This window comes from Macaca fascicularis, chromosome 16 (genome assembly GCF_037993035.2).
Source record: "Macaca fascicularis isolate 582-1 chromosome 16, T2T-MFA8v1.1".
Classification (NCBI taxonomy): domain Eukaryota; kingdom Metazoa; phylum Chordata; class Mammalia; order Primates; family Cercopithecidae; genus Macaca; species Macaca fascicularis.
The window spans coordinates 51,735,232-51,753,503 of record NC_088390.1 but is presented as its reverse complement, the minus strand read 5'-3'; the positions used below and the strand labels follow the sequence as shown (position 1 = coordinate 51,753,503).

Genomic DNA, 18,272 nt, shown 5'->3' with positions numbered 1-18,272 from the left:
TAGAGCTAGGAAATCTCATGATTTTATGGTGACAGAAATATCTAAATTAATCTCTTTTATTTGGTGGGTTTTTCTTTTTTTTTTTTTCTTTTTTCTTTTTGTTTTTACTGTAGAAAATCCAGCGTAATAACTGACTGACAAAATGTTTTAAAGCCAAACAAGTCCATTTTGTGTTTTAGATTTCAGCTCTCCAAGTTCTGATGTAACAAACAACTTAAAACCCAGTCTTCATCCACAGATGGACTTGCTAGCCTTGGAGAATACAGAAATACCCCTGTAAGTATGTCAGTAACACTGCAGAACTAATATGACATTTGGATTCCTTACAAGTAAGAAAACCTGATGGCTGGGCGCAGTGACTTACATCTGTAATCCTAGCACTTTGGGAGGCCAAGGCACATGGATCACTTGAGCCCAGGAGTTTGAGGCCAGCCTGGGCAACACGGTAAAACCTCATCTCTAGGAAAAATATAAAAATTAGTTGGGCATGGTGGCATATGCCTATAATTCTAACTACTTGGGAGGCTGATGCATGAGAATCACTTGAATCTAGGTGGTAGAGGTTGCAGTGCAGTGCAGGTTGCACCATTGCACTCCAGCCTGAGTGACAGAGCAAGACCCTGTCTCAAAAAAAAAAAAAAAGAAAGAAAACATGACAAAATAGCAAAAAATAGAGACTTAAGAGTCAGACAGTCCTGAATTAGAATCTCAGCACTACTTCCTGCTAGCCATATAACTTAGATGAGTTATTTAGCCACTGTAAATGTTCATTTTTCTTCTAAGAATATTTTCTAGGATTCTTACAAAGATTCAGTGAGATGCTATATGCAAAACTCCTAATATAGCACTTGGTACATAGTAAGCCTTCAATAAATTGTCCCTTTCTGTTATTTTTAGTGGTAACAGGAGATGGGGAAGAACAGGGGAAATACAATGATAAAGGAGGCAGAAAAGCAATGAGATTCAAAATTAGAAGTAATGGCCCCATCAGTTACAGGGCACTTGCTGTGTGGCAGGCACTCAGTTAAGCTAGTTTTGTTTATTTCATCTAATCTTCACTAAAGTATTTAGGTCAGTGATGTTAGGTCAGGGTCTTGCTCTGTCACTCAGGCTGGAGTACAGTGGTGCCATCATAACTCACTGCAGGCTCAAAATCCTGGGCCCAAGGGATACTCCCACCTTAGCCTCTTAATAGCTGGGACTACAGGTGTGCACCACCATACTGGGCTAGGCTCATTTTTAATTTTTTTTGTAGAGATGCGGTCTCGCTTTGTTGCCCAAGCTGGTCTTGAACTCTAGGCCTCAGGTGATCCTCCTGCCTTGGCCTCCTAAAGTGAGCCACTGCACCGGCCTGTTATCATTATTCCCATCATACACGAAAAGAGACTGCGACTTCTTGGTCATTTCTCTATTGAAGGAACTAGAACTTGCCCAAGTTTGTATGGCCAGTAAGTAGCAAGTCTGATGGACTGATAGTCCAGTATTAAACTTGGACTAATAAAACCTGATAGAGTAGCTGGAACCTCCTGAGTAGCTGGAATTAGAGGCGTATGCCACAATGTCCTACTAATTTTTGTGTGTTTTTAGTAGAGATGAGGTTTCACCATGTTGCCCAGGCTATTCTCAAACACCTGGGCTCAAGCGATCCAGGTGCCTCGGCCTCCCACAGTGCTAGGATTACAAGATGTGAGCCACTGCATCCAGCCATCAGGTTTTCTGATAGTACAGTATTAAAAAGAAATATTAATGACCTATAAACATAGGCAATGATGTTCAACTTTACTTATAGAGAAATGTAAATTAAAGTCTAATAAGAAATCGTTTTCTACTTCTCAGGGTGGCAAAAGTACCAATATTTCATAACATACTTTGTTGGCTATGGAAAGACAGTTACTATGACAAAATTTATGTAACTCTTCTAGGGGCAAGTGGCAATATCTATTAAAATTATAAATGCATTTATTTCTTTCAATCTGTAATCTTATGTGTATAAATTTTTACCACACTTATACAGAGTTAGGTGTTTACAAGATTATTCTTTACAATGTTTTGGGCAATAGCAAGTAATTGGAAACAACTCAAGTATCCATCAGTTGGGGACTGTTAAACATCTGTACAACATATTACTATATAGCTGGGGGATAAAATAATCACCAATATATTTATTGCTAAGTAGGAAAAAAAAGGTGCTAAGTAGTGTGTGTGTAATATATTGCATTTGTGTAAGAAAGTTGTAAATAAGAATATATATTAATATTTGCCTCTATTCACATAAAGAAACAAGAATGATACAGGAAGGAAAATAATGAAAAAGAGTGAAAGAGTGGTTATATAAGTTCCAGAAGAGGCAGGATAGAATAAATAGCAGTTGAATTTGCCTTATGCCAATGTCAATAGCTTTTTTCCTTTTAAGTGTATATATTTTAGATAATAGGCAATACATTTTCATTATTCAGATATCAAAACAATATAAAAAGTTGTATAAGACAATTCTTGTTCTCATTCCCTCTTCATCCTCCCTCTTTCCCTTTCCCTAGTGTCACGCTCTACTCCCACCCAGATAATTACTTTGTTAGGTTCTAATTTGTCCTTCCATAGTGTCTGTAGGCAAATATGAATATGAATTTCTCCATTACTCAATAAAATGCAGCATACTATCACTCTGTTCTGAACTTTGCTTTTGTTTTTCACTTAACATATTTTGGCAGTGTGTTTATATCAGTGGATTTAGATTTTTTAAAAAGTTGCCTAGTGTTTTGTTTAAATACTTGTGTACCCAATCACTGAATTACTTTTCTATATTTAAAAGGGGGAGGGGCAGAGGGAGGAAAATGAAAAAGAAGAATCAAACTGAGAAGAAAAAAGAGCAAAATATAAGGGAAGAAGAGAAGAAAGGATTCATGTGTTGGGAAATGATAAAGTGTCAATGGCTCTCTCATGAAGATACTGAGTTAGGTCAGTTTCTTTGGTTGGCTACCTCTTGTCTTGGCTACATACAATACAAGTAAATGCTGACATGTAGGCAGATTGAAGTTGCTTGGTAAATAATGTGGTTTAAAGTAGGTGATTCTGTTTGAGTTGTCTTGCTAATCTTGTTGGGTAATGTGAGAAAGAATAATACAGATAAAAGCCCATTAACAACAAGTATCTATAAAATTCATTAAGAGTCAAATTTCAGCTAATAGCTGCCTGTTTTAATCTGTAGCCTACTGGATCTAATAATTCAGTGTGCATAAAAATCCCTTGGGTGACTGTCAAAAAGTTGCTGGTCCCCAGAAACTCTGATTCTGAGAATTAGGACATGACATAGCTTTTGGGGGGCCACCATTTAACCCACTAATGGAACTTCTTGAATGTGGTTTGTGGCTTTATGTCTTTCATCAAACTTGTGATGTTTTTAGTCTTTTTTTCAGAACTACAATCTTTCTGCTCTTCTGCTGGAACCCTGATGACACAAATTTTAGACCTGTGCCATTGTCTCATAGGTGTTTGGGGTCCTGTTTGTCTGTTTTACTCTTTAGATTGGATACTTTGTGATTTATGTTCAAGTTCACCGACTGTTTCCTCTGTCATTTCCATTTTGCTATTGAGCTCATTCTGTAAGTTTTTTTTTTTTAATTCAGTTATTGGGGTTTTTAGTTCTGAAATTTCATTTTGGTTCTTTATATCTTGTGTTTTTGCTGTGACTTTATTTTTCCGTGTTTTTTTTTTTTTTTTTAAAGATTGTTTGCAGTTCTTTGGAGCGTGTGTACAATAGCTGCCTTAAATATCTCTGAGATAATTTCAACATCTGTGTCCTCTTGGCATCGATATCTGTTATTGTCTTCTCGTGCAAGCTGAAATTTTCATGGTTCTTCATATGCCTCATAATTTTGGATTCTATCTTGGGCATTTTTAATGTCTTATTAGGAGACTCTTGGTCTTAATTTAAATCATATCAAGAATATTGATATTTTGATTTTAGTATGTAAACAACCTGGTTAGATTCATACCACAATTTTACCCTTCTTCTATGGGGGGTGGCTCCAATGTCAGCTACATTTTCAAAGCCTTTGCAGTGCCATTCAAATATGTCTCATGTATGTTCCATCCTGTGGTCAATCTGAGGTCCAGATGGCAGGTTGTTTGTTCACTTCTCACCATTTTTGGCATCGTGACTGCGGTGGGATCCGGGGGGTGAGCTCAGTATTTCATAAACAACTTCATCGGGTTGTTTTCCTGAGTCCTCCATCATCGTGATTTATCTGGTACTTTCTAGTTTCCTGGGACTCCCGTTTTTGTTTATCCAGTCATAAAGCTGGAGCTTTAGTTACCCTATGACACCACACATTTCCTTGACTATGCTTATGTCTGTGACTAAACGGCAGGAGAGAAAGGAAAAAAGCTGTGGGTATCACAGCTCCTATTGAAGAAGATTCTTCTCACTGTTTCAATTTCCTACAGGTCCCATTGCCTCTGCTGTCGCTACAGCCACTTTGGGGTTGCCTGTGGTTTGGGGTGTGAGAGAACAGAGAGAAGAGGACAAAAAAAGGGACAAGAGATTTCCACATTCTGAGTGTTAGGATTATTTTCCCTTTCCTGCTCCTTGAGAATGAGAAGGCTTCTCCTAGAGTTCTGTCTTTCTCATTGATGCCTACGGTTCAGGCTGCATTGCATTTGGTCAGGAAATAAAGGGACAGAAAACAGTAAATTCACCAACAGTTCAGTGATACTTGAATTCTGGTCTTCTTTCCCAATGAGGCTGCTCCTGTTATTCAGAGTCCTCAAAGAGTTGCTCTATGCATTCTGTCCACTTTTAAGTGACATTCAGTGGAGAGACAGGGTGCAGTACGTTTGCTCCGCTTTATCCTGGACTGGAACCCTCACAGCTTTCTTCTTAACCTGTGTTCTATACTACTACTCATCCTTTAGGAAACGATGGGGTGGTAGCTACTCTGATGGAAAGACTAAAGGCTCTGTTCTTAGTGTTGTGTGCATACTCCACAGTCTCAGGGCTCCCACTGCCCATGGCATCAAAACCTGATGTGCACTGAAAAACCAATTGTTTTATAAATAGTTATTACAAAATGACACTTTATGCAGTCTGAAGGTACATTTTAGGTTTTGTTTTTAGACTAGGAAAATGATCTTACTTTTTGCATTTGTGTTCTCACTGTAGGGTAATCATTCTGTGTTATCACACTATCCTAGGTTTTCCCAAAGGATCAGCCAAAACCTCACCTCAAGTCACGCATATGATAACGTAAGTAACAAGACTTTTTTCTAGCAGTGCACCTAGTCAGCAGATTCTTGTGGCCAGAAAATAACTCACGGTCATTAATTCCCATGTTCTGCTCAGTATTGTGTTGATGCGCAGCCCCTGTTGGCAAGATGGTTAAGGATCAAAATTTTTTTGGAGTGTGTAATTGCTGTCTCCACTTCCTTTGCTTGTATTCTCTTTGACAGACTTCAGACACGCTCTTCTACCACTCTGTGGACATAACTCTTGTCAAGATCACTGGCGACTTCTGTATTATGAAATTTAGAACTGCAGTCCCTCATTTTATCTAATTTATCAGCAACAAATGACAAAATCGATCACTTCCTCCTTCTTGCACACATGGCTTTCAGATATCAGTCACTTTGGTTCTTCTCCTGCCTCCCTTTCATTTCTTCTCCATCTCTTTTGCTGGCTCTTCCTCCTCTACTGACCTTTCATTGCTGGAGACCCCAGGGATCAGGCTTCAGACTTCTCTATCTACATTCATTCCTCTGTGGTCTTTTGGTCTCATACTTTGAAATAACCATTCAATTTCTGACAACCTACAAGTTTGTATCTCTTGTAGCTCAGACCCCTTTTCTAAACTCAGAACTCATACATCCACTTTCCACTTAATGTCTTCTCTTGATTTCTTCCCAGTCTCCACTCTCAACCTGCCCTTCCTGTAGGCTTCCCACCTCAGTCAATGGCCACTCTACTCTTTGCTGCATAGGTCAAAAACCTTGGGTAATAGTGTTTGACATCCACCTTTTTACTTTTACTTTTGCCTTTTACTTTTAAAGTATGTCAATTATCCAGCCACTTCTTACCACCTCCACTTCTGCATCTTAGTCCAAGCCACCATCAGGTGGACATTGCAGTGGCCTCTAAGGGAAGCCCTGTTTCAACCTTTGCCTCCCTTCGCATCCCTCCTGCCCACCTCATAATCTATTCTTAAAACAAAAACTGGGGCATTCTTTTTCAAAAAGTAAAGTCATATTATGTCACTCATTTACTCAAAACCCACCTATGAGTTTCTTCCTCACTCCATTTTACTCAGTAAATGCCTGAAATGCTGATCTGACCACACCTGTCACCTCTCCAGCCTCACCTCCTGCCCCTCTCTACTTTGGCTCACTCTGTTCCAACCACACTGGCCGTCCCCACTTCAGAGACTGTGAACTTGTGTCCTCTTCAGTAACCACAAGACTCACTTTAGTCAGGCTCTGCTTAAATGCCCCCAATGATGAGACATTTCCTGACCATGACCTATTAGAGCAGTATTCTACTTCAGTCTCTCTCCCACCCACTACTCTGCTTTTATATTAGAGCACATGCCATTGGATATCTGTTTACATTTGTTGATTGTCTGCGTCATCAGGGCAGGAACTTGGTCTGCTTTATTGCTTTATTAATAGTGCCTGGCAGCTGATACGTACCCAGGATATATTTGTGGAATGAATGAGGAAAATTCTGAGAAATTTCTAATTATGATTTTAATCTTTTATCAGTCCTGATTTTGTTGTGTCACTGAGTGCCTCTCTGTAGATTTAAGATTTTTTTTTTTTCCTACTCAGGACTGAGATTTTATATTCAGAGTGAAACAACAGAGAATCTGGCCTGAGCCATTGAATCTGCTTCATTTTTAAAAGCAATATGTTTTTTTTTTTTTTTCAGTTTCTATGGGAAATGGGGTGCATTAGGCATAAATCCAGACAAACATATAGTAAATTCTTGCCTTTGAGATAGAGTCTCACTCAGTCACCTAGGCTAGAACATATAGCAAGATCATATGATCATAACTCACTGCAGCTTCAAACCCCTAAGCTCAAGCGATCCTCCTGCCTTGGTCTCTGGGGTAGCTGGGACTACAAATGCGAGCCACCGTGCCCAGCTTTTTTTTTTTTTTTAGAGCTGGGGTCTTGCTGTTGCCTAGGCTGATCTTGAACTCCTGGGCTCAAGTAATTCTCCTGCCTCATCCTCCCAAATTGCTGAGACAGACAAAAAAAGGACAAGAGACAAAAAAAGGACAAGAGATTTCCACATTCTGAGTGTTAGGATTATTTTCACTCAGAATGTGGAAATCTGGGCATGTGAGCCACCATGCCCAGCAGAAACGAAGTAAATCTCATAAGTGATGATAACCTAAAAATACTAAAGTAATAATTACAAACAACTTGTTCTTGTCCAGTTCAAAGTATATGGTTCTTGGAATAATGTACTTGGAAGTGTAGGAGTCTAACTAATAAAAGAAAAGCTTAATGTAGAATGTTTATATGAACATGTGTTATGCTTTCTTCAGTTTCTGGAACATTCAAATTCAGTGTTTCTACAGCCGGTTAGTCTACAAACCACTGCAGCGGCACCATCAAACCAGAGTCTGCCACCTTTGCCCAGCAATCATCCAGGTACATGGGACCTTATTATTTGCATCAAATAAGGAAACTTACGAGAATATATGAGTCTGCCAGAGATTCGTTGGTAACTGAAAATAGGAGAAATTAGAGGTAGTTCTTTGTATTTTTAAGCTAATGAAACAAATTCAGGGCAGATAGCATTATGACTGACTATAAGAGACTGTAAAAATGCTTGTGTTAAACTTGTGTTAAACTATTGTGTTTTGACTGCTAAGGTAGTTGAGGTTTGGAAACCTTTCTGTTATATACAGATTTGTTGAACTTGGGAGTAGCATTGGAACACCAGTCTGTTTTGGTTGTGTTTATTAGGATCTAATATTTGAAGTATAAATTATAAAAAGAATATCAATTACATGTATTCCTCGAAAAGCACAATGTATGTTTACTGGTCTCTTTTTTTTGCCTAAAGCGATGACAAAAAGTGATCTCCAGCCACCTAATTACTACGAGGTAATGGAGTTTGATCCCTTAGCTCCTGCTGTCACTACAGAGTAAGTCATTTACAAAATGATTAATTGATTTTTTTGTCTTGGTTCCCTTTGATAGCAGAGCTAACAGACTTGGTTATACATTTAACTTTGTTTAGGTCTTGCCAGAAATTGATGGCCTTATTAAAAATGCCTTATGAGGTTTTATGGCAGCTGTTACTCTTAATGGTCTTATCGTTCCGACCGTGTGACTAAAAAATAAAAATGCTGGCCGGGCGCGGTGGCTCAAGCCTGTAATCCCAGCACTTTGGGAGGCCGAGACGGGCGGATCACGAGGTCAGGAGATCGAGACCACCCTGGCTGACACGGTGAAACCCCGTCTCTACTAAAAAATACAAAAAACTAGCCGGGCGAGGTGGCGGGCGCCTGTAGTCCCAGCTACTCGGGAGGCTGAGGCAGGAGAATGGCATGAACCCGGGAGGCGGAGCTTGCAGTGAGCTGAGATCCGGCCACTGCACTCCAGCCTGGGCGGCAGAGCGAGACTCCGTCTCAAAAAAAAAAATAAAAATAAAAATAAAAAATAAAAATGCTGGGGTTGCACATTAAGAAGTAACTGGAACTAACATGCTTAATGGACTCCTCGTAGATTCCTTGGCAGAAAGTCATGTTCTCTTTAGCTTGAGAAGGGTACTAGTCACTGGTGATGTAAGTTTATGCCACACTGATGGAATATTTTAGCTGCTCTTTAAGAACTGATCCAAAAAAAATCTTATATTAGAACTTGTTTTTAGTCTTCCAAAGCATTAGTATAACAATTACCTTTTACTTAAAATCCTTAAAGCATTATTGTATGATTTCTTATTGGGCAAGATATATAAATATTAGTGGAATGGTAAGGTCCTTAGAACTTTAATATACTTTGAGTGACTGAAGGTTACTCCCCAAATTGTTAAAAATTATTAAAGCACGTTTTTTGGAAATCATTGTTTGGAAACTAACAGCCTACAGGCTGCATCTTGCTTGCAGTTGGTTTTGTTTTTTTTTTTTTTTTTGACCTGTGCAGAATTTAAAATGTGCATTTTAAAAATTAATTGCTGGTTCGGGAAACTTTCAACCATGTTTTTCCTTGGCTCTCACACTGATATAACAATGAATGCAGACACTTGTGACCCCCAAATATGTGAGGATTTCTCTCCACCAGCAGGCAAGCAATGAATTCTACAATGGACACCAGCTGGGTGTCCTCTGATTCAATTCCAACACCATCTACCTGGAGATAGTGTCAGACCCCACAGGTTGAGGGCTCAGTCCCCACCACCCTGACACCTGCCTTCCCAGACACTAGTCACAATACTGGGCCTCCAAACTTAGGACTGACTGGCTTCAAGTTGGGTTCCCATGCCTTCCTCTTTGGGTTTGATTAGTTTGCTGGAGCAGCTCACAGAACTCAGGGAAATACTTACATTTACTTGTTTATTATGAAGGACATTGCAAAGGATGCAGATGAAGAGGCCATGGAGTTTCCGTGTCCTCCCTGGAGTCCCACCCTCCAGGTACTTCCACATGTTCAGCTATCCAGAAACTGACTCGACCCACCCCAACCCCAACCCAGTCCTCTAGGGTTTTTAATGGAAGCTTCTTGATGTCAGCAGTTCCTTTCCCCAGGGTATAGGGCAGGACCCTCTCTAGGGAGGCTTTTATGACCCACAGTCAAAAAGGTGGGCAATTAGAGTGGTGCCTTGGGGCAGGTGAAAGGAGGACTAGAGAAGGTCAGAGCAATTCTGCTTCCAGAGGCTGGCTCCTAAGGCCTGTCACCCAACATTATAACAAAAGACTGTAACAAGGGCTATGGGAGTTGTAAGCCAAGAACCTTAGACAAAAACAGTATGTATCATAAGACCACAGTTGCCAACAGCTGAAAACTTGGATATTTGAAAATAAAAAATCTGGACTTCATGATCATTTAGATACTCTGGCAACACCAAGCCTGAATTTTTACATGCCAGCTATGGGCTGGGGCTGAGTAGTAGCTATCTCCTTTACATAGGCAGGCTCTGCAGCCCTTAGGCCCTGTTACCCACCAGAAAATCCAGGGTTCATTCACCTGGATAGTAACAGATGACTCTTCCCAAGAACACAGGTTTTGATCAATAGCCATTTTATTACTTAGCACAAGTAAATTCTTTAGGGGCCAGGGTCAGAGGGCATTCTTTTGCAACTTCTTCATGTTGATCCAGGGACACTGTATCCAGAGATGTTAGAGGAGTGAAAATCTCTAGGCACTAAAACTAAATATGTTTTAGGGACTCCCAGGATAGGTCGTAAAGGCACCTACGGTTGAAATTTTTCTAATCTAGAAGATACGAATTTTCCGAAGAGGTTAAAGATGCAGGGACTAAACAACAGTAGTAAGAGCAATAAAATTAGTGCCCCCTTTAGGGGAAGAAACCAAGTAACACTTGGTATTGCTAATTTGAGAGTTTCTCAAATAGAGTTAGAAGTATGGCTATTAGGCCGGGTGTGGTGGCTTACCCCTGTAATCCCAGTGTAGCAGGACCGAGCTGCAGACAAAACTCCTCAGACACCTAGTTAAAGAAGGAAGGGGTTTATTTGGCTGACGGCATCGGCAAGACTCCCATCTCAAGAGCCGAGCTCCCAGAGTGAACAATTCCTGTCCCTTTTAAGGGCTCACAACTCTAAGGGAGTGCATGTGAGCAAGCAGGGGGTACGTGACTGAGGGCTGCATGCACCGGTAATAAGATCAGAACAAAACAGGATAGGGATTTTCACAGTGCTTTTCTATACAATGTCTGTAATGTATAGATCACATAACCAATTGTCAGAGGTCAATCTTTAACTACCAGGCCCAGGGTGCAGCACCAGGCTGTCTGCCTGTGGGTTTCATTTCTGCCTTTTAGTTTTTACTGCTTCTTTCTTTGGAGGCAGAAATTGGGCATAAGACGATATGAGGGGTGGTCTTCTCCCTTATCAGCACTTTGGGAGGCCAAGGCGGGCGGATCACCATGAATTCGAGATCAGCCTGGGCAACATGGTGAAACCCCATCTTTACAAAAAATACAAAAATTAGCCAGGTGTGGTGGTGAGCGCTCATAGTCCCAGCTACTCAGGAGGGTGAGGCAGAAAAATCGCTTGAACCCAGGAAGTGGAGGTTGCAGTAAGCCCAGATTATGCACCACTGCACTCCAACCTGGACAACAGAGTGAGACTCTGAAAAAAAAAAAAAAGAAAAAAAAAAAAATATATATATATATATATATATATGGCTATTGATTAAAAGTTGGAACCAAGAGGCTTGGGCATGGACTTTCCTAATGTTAACTTCCTGTTTCCCCTGAGGTATTTATTCAGGTACAGCAAGAGGAATTAATAACTGCACAGTCTCCTCCCTGTTACTGCTAAGAGGCAGTCTAATGCTATACAGTTATCTAGTACCACATTAGCCAAGGAGTCTTATGAGGTCCCAAGTTTGGAACTTCCCCAGGAACTACGGCTAGCATGGCAGTGCCATGGGCTCAGAACACCTCTATCCTGTCCTGATTTAGAGAAATTGTGGCTCCAAACTTAGAAGTCCAAAAGGAGAATGGGACATTTGGGGAACAGAAGAAAGAATGAGTCAAAGTTTTAGATACCATTTCATGGACCAGAGGCTCCAAGAATCTTTTATTTCCTTTATGAGACACATCCCTTATATACATTCCCTCCTGGATAGGGTCCACTTTTAGTGATCAACACAGAAAACATGGCTACAGTGTTGATCAAAAACTTAGCTGGTGGCCGGGTACAGTGGCTCATGCCTGTAATGCTAACACTTCAGGAGGCCAAGGTTGGAGGATCATTTGAGCCCGGGAGTTCAAGACCAGCCCTGACAGCATAACGAGACCTTGTCTCTACAAACAAAAAGAATTAGCCAGGTGTGCCTTAGTCCCAGCTACTTGAGAGGCTAAGGTAGGAGGACTGCTTGAGCCTAGTTGGAGGCTGCAGTATGCCATGATCACGGTGCTGCACTCCAGCCTGGGTAACAGACTCTGTCTCAAAAAAATAAAAAAAATTTAACAACCCAACTGGCTGCCCCCCTTATTCTGTGTAACCTGGAGGGGAGATGTGGATCTTGTTTTGAGGAGCCAGGCAGGGAGCCCCATGGCCCCATCCATCAGTTTCTTGTCCAGTTACAGGGAACTGGTACCTCAGGCTTGTCCTCTTTCTTCCCTCTCTGGGGATGATTTGGACATTCCCTTTCCCAGCATCCTTTCTGCTTCCAGTAAGCACATTGTTTGGGCCTCAGTGTAGGCAGGCCCTGATTTCCATGGCGGGGGCCCTGGTCACTCACTCATGCCATCTTCTTCCTGGTTTTCCTGAAGTAGTCTGTAGGGCTGCTGCATCTTCTTGTCCTCTTTTTCATCAGATGCCACATCTCTTTACTGTAGACCTTAAAGGAGATGTCTACCAGTTGGAAAGGGGGAGTGTGTGGACTTATTGCCAATTTTTAGAGTTTTCTCTGAATATCTGGGGCTGAGAGATGAAGTGGGATTAAAGTACTACTCGGCTTTTGGGTCATTTGGGTCCCAAGGGCTGTAATTCTGGAGGCATTCTTATTATCAATTTAGGAATGCTGATTTTCATTAGGGCCTTGTTCTGTTTCTCTGAGATTTCCCCAATTGACCAGGGGCTGGCTTGCTTCCCTCATACCTCTGAGAAGCATATTCCTATAATGATGAAGCCACTCTTGATTCTTGTCATCATTGGGGTCCCAGTTTGGGTTAGCTATTGGGACCAACACCTCAACAGGACAGGTCACCAGGTTATCAGCACACATATTGTCTGCCGCCTCCTCAGTTTTGGCCATGGTGGCAGATTTATCTTCTGCTGTGAGCAGGGTTGCTGTTAAGGTCTGCACACCTGGCCAGGTAGGGTTATGTGTGGAGAATATTCTCCATATGCGAGTTATGAACTCTTGTGGGCTCACCCGTAAGCCCTTACTATGGGATTTCCAGTTATACAAGTCAACAGTTTTAAAAAACACAGACCTGAGCAAAACCTCTTTCTCCAACAGGCACGCTCTGAGTGGGAACAGTCACCCTCCAGGGTTATATGCATTCCCACTATGAGTGGTGCTCCTAGGCAAATAAGAGTACAGCGGGGGCGGGGGCGGGGGCCTGCTATTGCCATAGCAGGAGCCATTGCTGGCTCTGCAGAGTTTGGAGGGCCCGGCAAGTACATAATGGGCCCTTGCTTTCCCCTGGAGGTGCTGAGAGCACCATTCCCAAGGAAGAAGGTGGACTATGCCCCTGTATTGGTCAAGGTACCAGGCCCCAAGTAGAGTTAGAGGGCCTCACTTCTCTTGGAGAGGGAAATAAAGGGACTCTTCTTGTTCCCTTCCCTACAGGCCCCCACACGACTGGTGCTTCCTCTCCAGAGGCTTCTAGAATTGGCAATATAGTTCCCTTTGGCCTATTTACATATTCTGCATTTCATCTGCAGGGCAGGGTTTTGATAGAGGGCCATAAAACATTGCATATAGGGTATTTCTTCCCATTTACCGTATTTCTTGCAAAGTAAGTCCAATTGGAGAATTGTAGTAAGTGACCCACGTTCAGACCATCTCTTCTGATCTCCTAGGGAATACTGGGGCCAGGCTCTATTACAGTAATATATCATTTGCTTTTTGGTCATGAGTTGATATGCAGTTTCCATTGCCAGAGGAGGCACCCCAACAAGCTCTCCTTCCAAGACCTGGTTCACCACATCCTAGGGTCTCTGCACAGAGTTTGAGGGGCTTCCAAACTCTGGAGATTAATGATAACACAAATTCCACAACTCAGCTTGAATACTTGTGGTCCTCTTTGCTTGCCACTATGCGAAGCCATCTGGAGTGGAGGTCCTGGGGAGCTGAGAGTGTAACAGTGATTTCCTTTCCCTGGATCATGTTCAGTCCGGGCAGCCTCCCAGGAGATCTCATGGAGACACTGAAGTAGTTCTGGATCCAGCTCAGGTGGTGGGGAGGTAGGTAAATCAATCAAGTGAGGTGTTTCCTCAGAGAAAGCACACACATTCTGTTCACATAACCTTTGTATCACTGCATTCTGGTTCCAGGGATCATGATCCTTGAAAGTTGGTCTCCTCATCAAACCAATAGCAGTCCTTCTCTGACTGCTGCAAAACAAAGCCTGATATTTTAGGGGTTGCCACACACTAAGGGTAGAGGAATCCAGACTTCATATTCCTTCAGGCCCCAGACAAGGAAGAGTATCGAGCCCTACAGTCATACCAGATAGGGATCAAATCCTGAAGACAAGCATCCTTGTCTTTATGTTGGGGATTCCCCTTGTTAAAACAATGGCGATGTCTCTGTCTCCAGACCTGAAAGAAGGAAGTTCTTTTTCTCAATAATCCTGGATCCCTTCACCTAGGTCCTAATCCTGACAACCCAGAATCCTAATGATCAAAACCCAGACCACTCTTTTAGTAGTTCATGGAGCTGCTGCTTCGAAGGAGCACCGAGCAAAAGGTCTGGACTCTAGGCAGCCACTTCTCCTCTCCCAGAGAGATCTTGTGGTGCTGGTTAGTAGACTTCACTAGACACCAGTTCGGGGGTCCCAAGGCCTTTCTCTAGTCTCCCTCTTGGCAACCGAGGTGAGTTGGCCCAGGCAGGCTTCCACAGCCCACTGCTTTGCCTGCCAGGAGTCTATATGGGAAGTCAAGTCAGGGCCTGGGTCCCATCTGGGGTGCCGGACTTGTTACCCCTAAAAAAACCTGAGATTCATTCATGTGGTGAGTAACAGACAACCCTCCATGAGAACACAGCTTATTCTTTTTTTTTTTTTTTTTTTCTTGACAGGGTCTCGCTGTGTCACTCATGATCATGGCTTACTGCAGCCTTGACTTATGAGGCTGAAGCAGCCCTCCCTACTCAGCCTCCCGAGTAGCTGAGACTATTGGGGCACGCCACCATGCCTGGCTAATTTATTTTTTTGAGACAGAGTGTCACTCTATCAGGCTGGAGTACAGTGGGGTGATCTCAGCTCACTGCAACTTCCGCCTCCCAGGCTCAAGCAATTCTCATGCCTCAGCCTCCTGAGTAGCTGTGACCACAGACAGGTACCACCACGCCTGGCTAATTTTTTGTATTTTTAGTAGAGACAGGGTTTTGCCATGTTGCCCAGGCTGGTCTCGAACTCTCAGTCTCAAGTTCATTTACCTTGAACTTGAGCCTGAGCCTCCCAAAAAGTGCTGGGATTATAGGTGTAAGCCATCGTGCCCAGCCTTTTAATTTTTTCTTTTTTTATAGAGAAGGGGGTCTATGTAGACCAGGCTAGTTTTGAACTCCTGGGCTCAAGCAATCCTCCTGTCTCAGCCTTCCAAAGTGCTGGGATTATAGGCATGAGCCACTATAACCAACCAAGAATGTAGGCTTTGAGCAATAGGAGTTTTATTACTTGTCACAAATAAACCACTGGGCATAGTCTCCAAAGCAGGAAAGTGACAGGAGGGTTTTATGGGGTGATAGGGAAGAGGGTATGTTATTATATGGAGAGGGGTTGCAGTTGTACGGATGCAGTGAGTTATTTCAGCACACAGGTCACATGTTATGGTAATGAAGCAAGTACACTGGGATCCATCTATAAATTTCTGAGGTCTGTCATGAGCTGGTTTAAACCAGCTAGCTGGCTGCATTCCACACAGGGTTTGGGGAAAAAAGGTGATTAATCAAGTTGATTGTATTCCTATAGTCCCTGGAGACCCTTCCTATCTGCTTACAGTCCCACCCAACCCTCTGCATCTCTTCTTTGGCTGACATGTGTAGACATTTGATATTATGGTCCCTGGTTTAATCCCTCAATGTAATGGTTGACTTAATTTATGAGCAGATGTTAAGGGACTTAGGAGTCCACTATGTATTTTTTCCTAACTCAGGTTTGAGAAATTTCTCTAAGTCATTCTGCCTGTTAGAGTAGATCTATCACTGATCATATTAGTGGTTTAAGAAACTAGCACTAAACTAGGTATGCTTTCTAGAAACTTGTTTTTTCTCCATCCAAATAGGTAGTGGAAAATTTCTTGATTCTATTCAAATTAGGAGATTGCTGTATGTAGATATGGCAGTGTCACAGAGACTGGAGGTGGGAGAGACAGTAAAAAGCTGGAGAGGTGAAGCTTTGGAACTCTTTATTCCTGTGATGGGTCTTTCTAGGGGTCAGAATGTCTCAGTTCTTTTGAAAGTCCCATGAAATTCAGGGACTTCTCTCCAAGGAAAAGCACAGAATCTTGCAGGAAATTACTGGGTTTTTTCATATCACTGGTTGTCCATGAACCCCAGGTTGACAATTTTTGCTCTACCAAGACAAACAGTATGTTTATGAAGATATACACGATTCATTTATTTCAATATTATGTGCCAGGGACTATGACTGGACTAATTTATAATTTTGAGCAAGAAACATGCTCCCTTATCCTCACAGAGATTAAATGTAGCATGGATACAGAACTTAGACAAATCACCAAATACAGGTTTACAATTTGTGTTAATGTTATGAAAGAATATGGCAACTTGAAAGTGTATAACAGAACTTAAATGGGGGTTAGAGAAAGCTTCAGGTAGCATTAAAAGCTGAGGCCCACAATTCTTAGTTAAAAGTTTGGAAATGAGTATTGTAGGTTCAAGGAACAACCTGTACAAAGACCCAGAGGACAGAGTTCTGGCACATTCAAGGAAATGGAAATGCTAAAGCCAAGAGTAAAGAAAGTTAACAGGGAGCTCAGTACCAGATGAGGAAACTGTAATTTGGAAGCAAAGAGAAGTGAGTACAACTGTGAAGAACAGTGCTAGGGGCAGACAAGATGAGAACTGAAAACTAGATAATGGATTAGAGATCACTTGATGATTTTAGTAAAGCTACTTTGATGGACTGATGGATACAGAACCCAAATTTCAGTGCATTTGAAAAGCACATAAGAGAGTAAATAGAGACAGTAAGTACAGATAACTTCTTAGAACTTAAATGAGAAGCAGTGATGAAAATGGGTTTTGGGCCAGGCACGGTGGCTCATGCCTATAATCCCAGCACGTTGGGAGGCCAAGGTGGGCAGATCGCCTGAGGTCAGGAGTTCGAGACCAGCCTGGCCAACATGGCAAAACCCCGTCTCTACTAAAAATAGAAAAATTAGCCAGGCATAGTGGCGAGTGCCTGTAATTCCAGCTACTCAGAAGGAGGTAGGAGAATTGTTTGAACCCAGGAGGTACAGGTTGCAGTGAGCTGAGATCACTCTATTGCACTCTAGCGTGGGCAACAAGAGTGAAACTCTACCTCAAAAAAAAAAAAAAAAAAAGCGGGGTGGGGGGAGTTTGGTAGCTAGAGGATACCAAGGCATTTACTACAAGTACAGATGGAATTAAAGACTGTACTTTGTATAAAATGGGAGATATGGAAGATGCTGGAGAATCTGTGAATGTCAAAGAATAGGATCTGGCATAGGAGAGGCTGAAGACTCAGGAAGGGGAGAATAACTGGGTGAAGTGCTTCAGAAGCCAGGAATAGATAGGATCACAGAAATAACGGACAATACAGATGAAGATAAACTTGAAGATTTAGTGATGGGAAAATGAGAAAGTTTCCATATCAAGACATTTAATGTATTAAGAATGAGGTTTCTACCAGAGAGGTCAGAGGTTTGAGGAGAGTGAAGAAGACTGAAATCGTTTTGAGGGAGATGAGACCAAACTTTTTAGGGAAAGATTAAAATTGTAGGACCATTCTGGGGCCTTATGAACTTGGTGATCATGGTTTCACAGTGCTGTGATTTTTGAGATTTTTCCTCAGCCATGTTTTGCTATACTGTATATATGAATACTGTGCTTTCAGTTATAGATATTATCCAGCTACAGACATATGTAAGATACATATAAAGAACTAAATGGGCCTGGCATGGTGGCTCATGCCTCTAATCCCAACATTTTGAGAGGCTGAAATGGGAGGATCACTTGAACCTGGGAGGTTGAAGCTGCAATAAGTCATGACTGCACCACTGCATTCCAGCATGAGTGACAGAGTGAAACCCTGTCTCAAGAAAAAAAAAAAAAGAAAAAGAAAAAAAAATGAAGGATGTCATTAAACAATATAAAAAATGTACAGAAATGACAGTGATGAGCTATAGGTGGCTGAGGAGTCTGGA

The 18,272-nt window shown here is 41.9% G+C and overlaps 1 protein-coding gene and 1 non-coding gene across 12 annotated transcripts in view; one reads left to right on the top strand and one right to left on the bottom strand.

The window, feature by feature from the left end:
* The window catches only part of TOM1L1 (target of myb1 like 1 membrane trafficking protein), a 58,502-nt gene that overhangs the window by 37,876 nt on the left and 2,354 nt on the right, over positions 1–18,272 (top strand). For 6 of the 11 annotated variants that reach the window (XM_065531324.2, XM_065531323.2, XM_074019289.1 and 3 more), the window contains 5 exons: positions 180–276; positions 5,191–5,242; positions 7,542–7,647; positions 8,066–8,147; positions 9,569–10,409. In XM_065531324.2, coding sequence (XP_065387396.1) covers positions 180–276; positions 5,191–5,242; positions 7,542–7,647; positions 8,066–8,147; positions 9,569–9,704 — 473 coding nt within the window. In that variant the 3' untranslated portion in view covers positions 9,705–10,409. Of the gene's footprint in view, positions 1–179; positions 277–5,190; positions 5,243–7,541; positions 7,648–8,065; positions 8,148–9,568; positions 10,410–18,272 lie in introns of those variants that run through there. The other 5 variants (XR_012425634.1, XM_065531325.2, XM_074019288.1 and 2 more) reach the window with 1 other exon arrangement.
* On the bottom strand, positions 11,725–13,467 carry LOC102133733 (hypothetical protein). Its single transcript, XR_006693041.3, has one exon. It is a non-coding gene; the product is annotated as a hypothetical protein (transcript).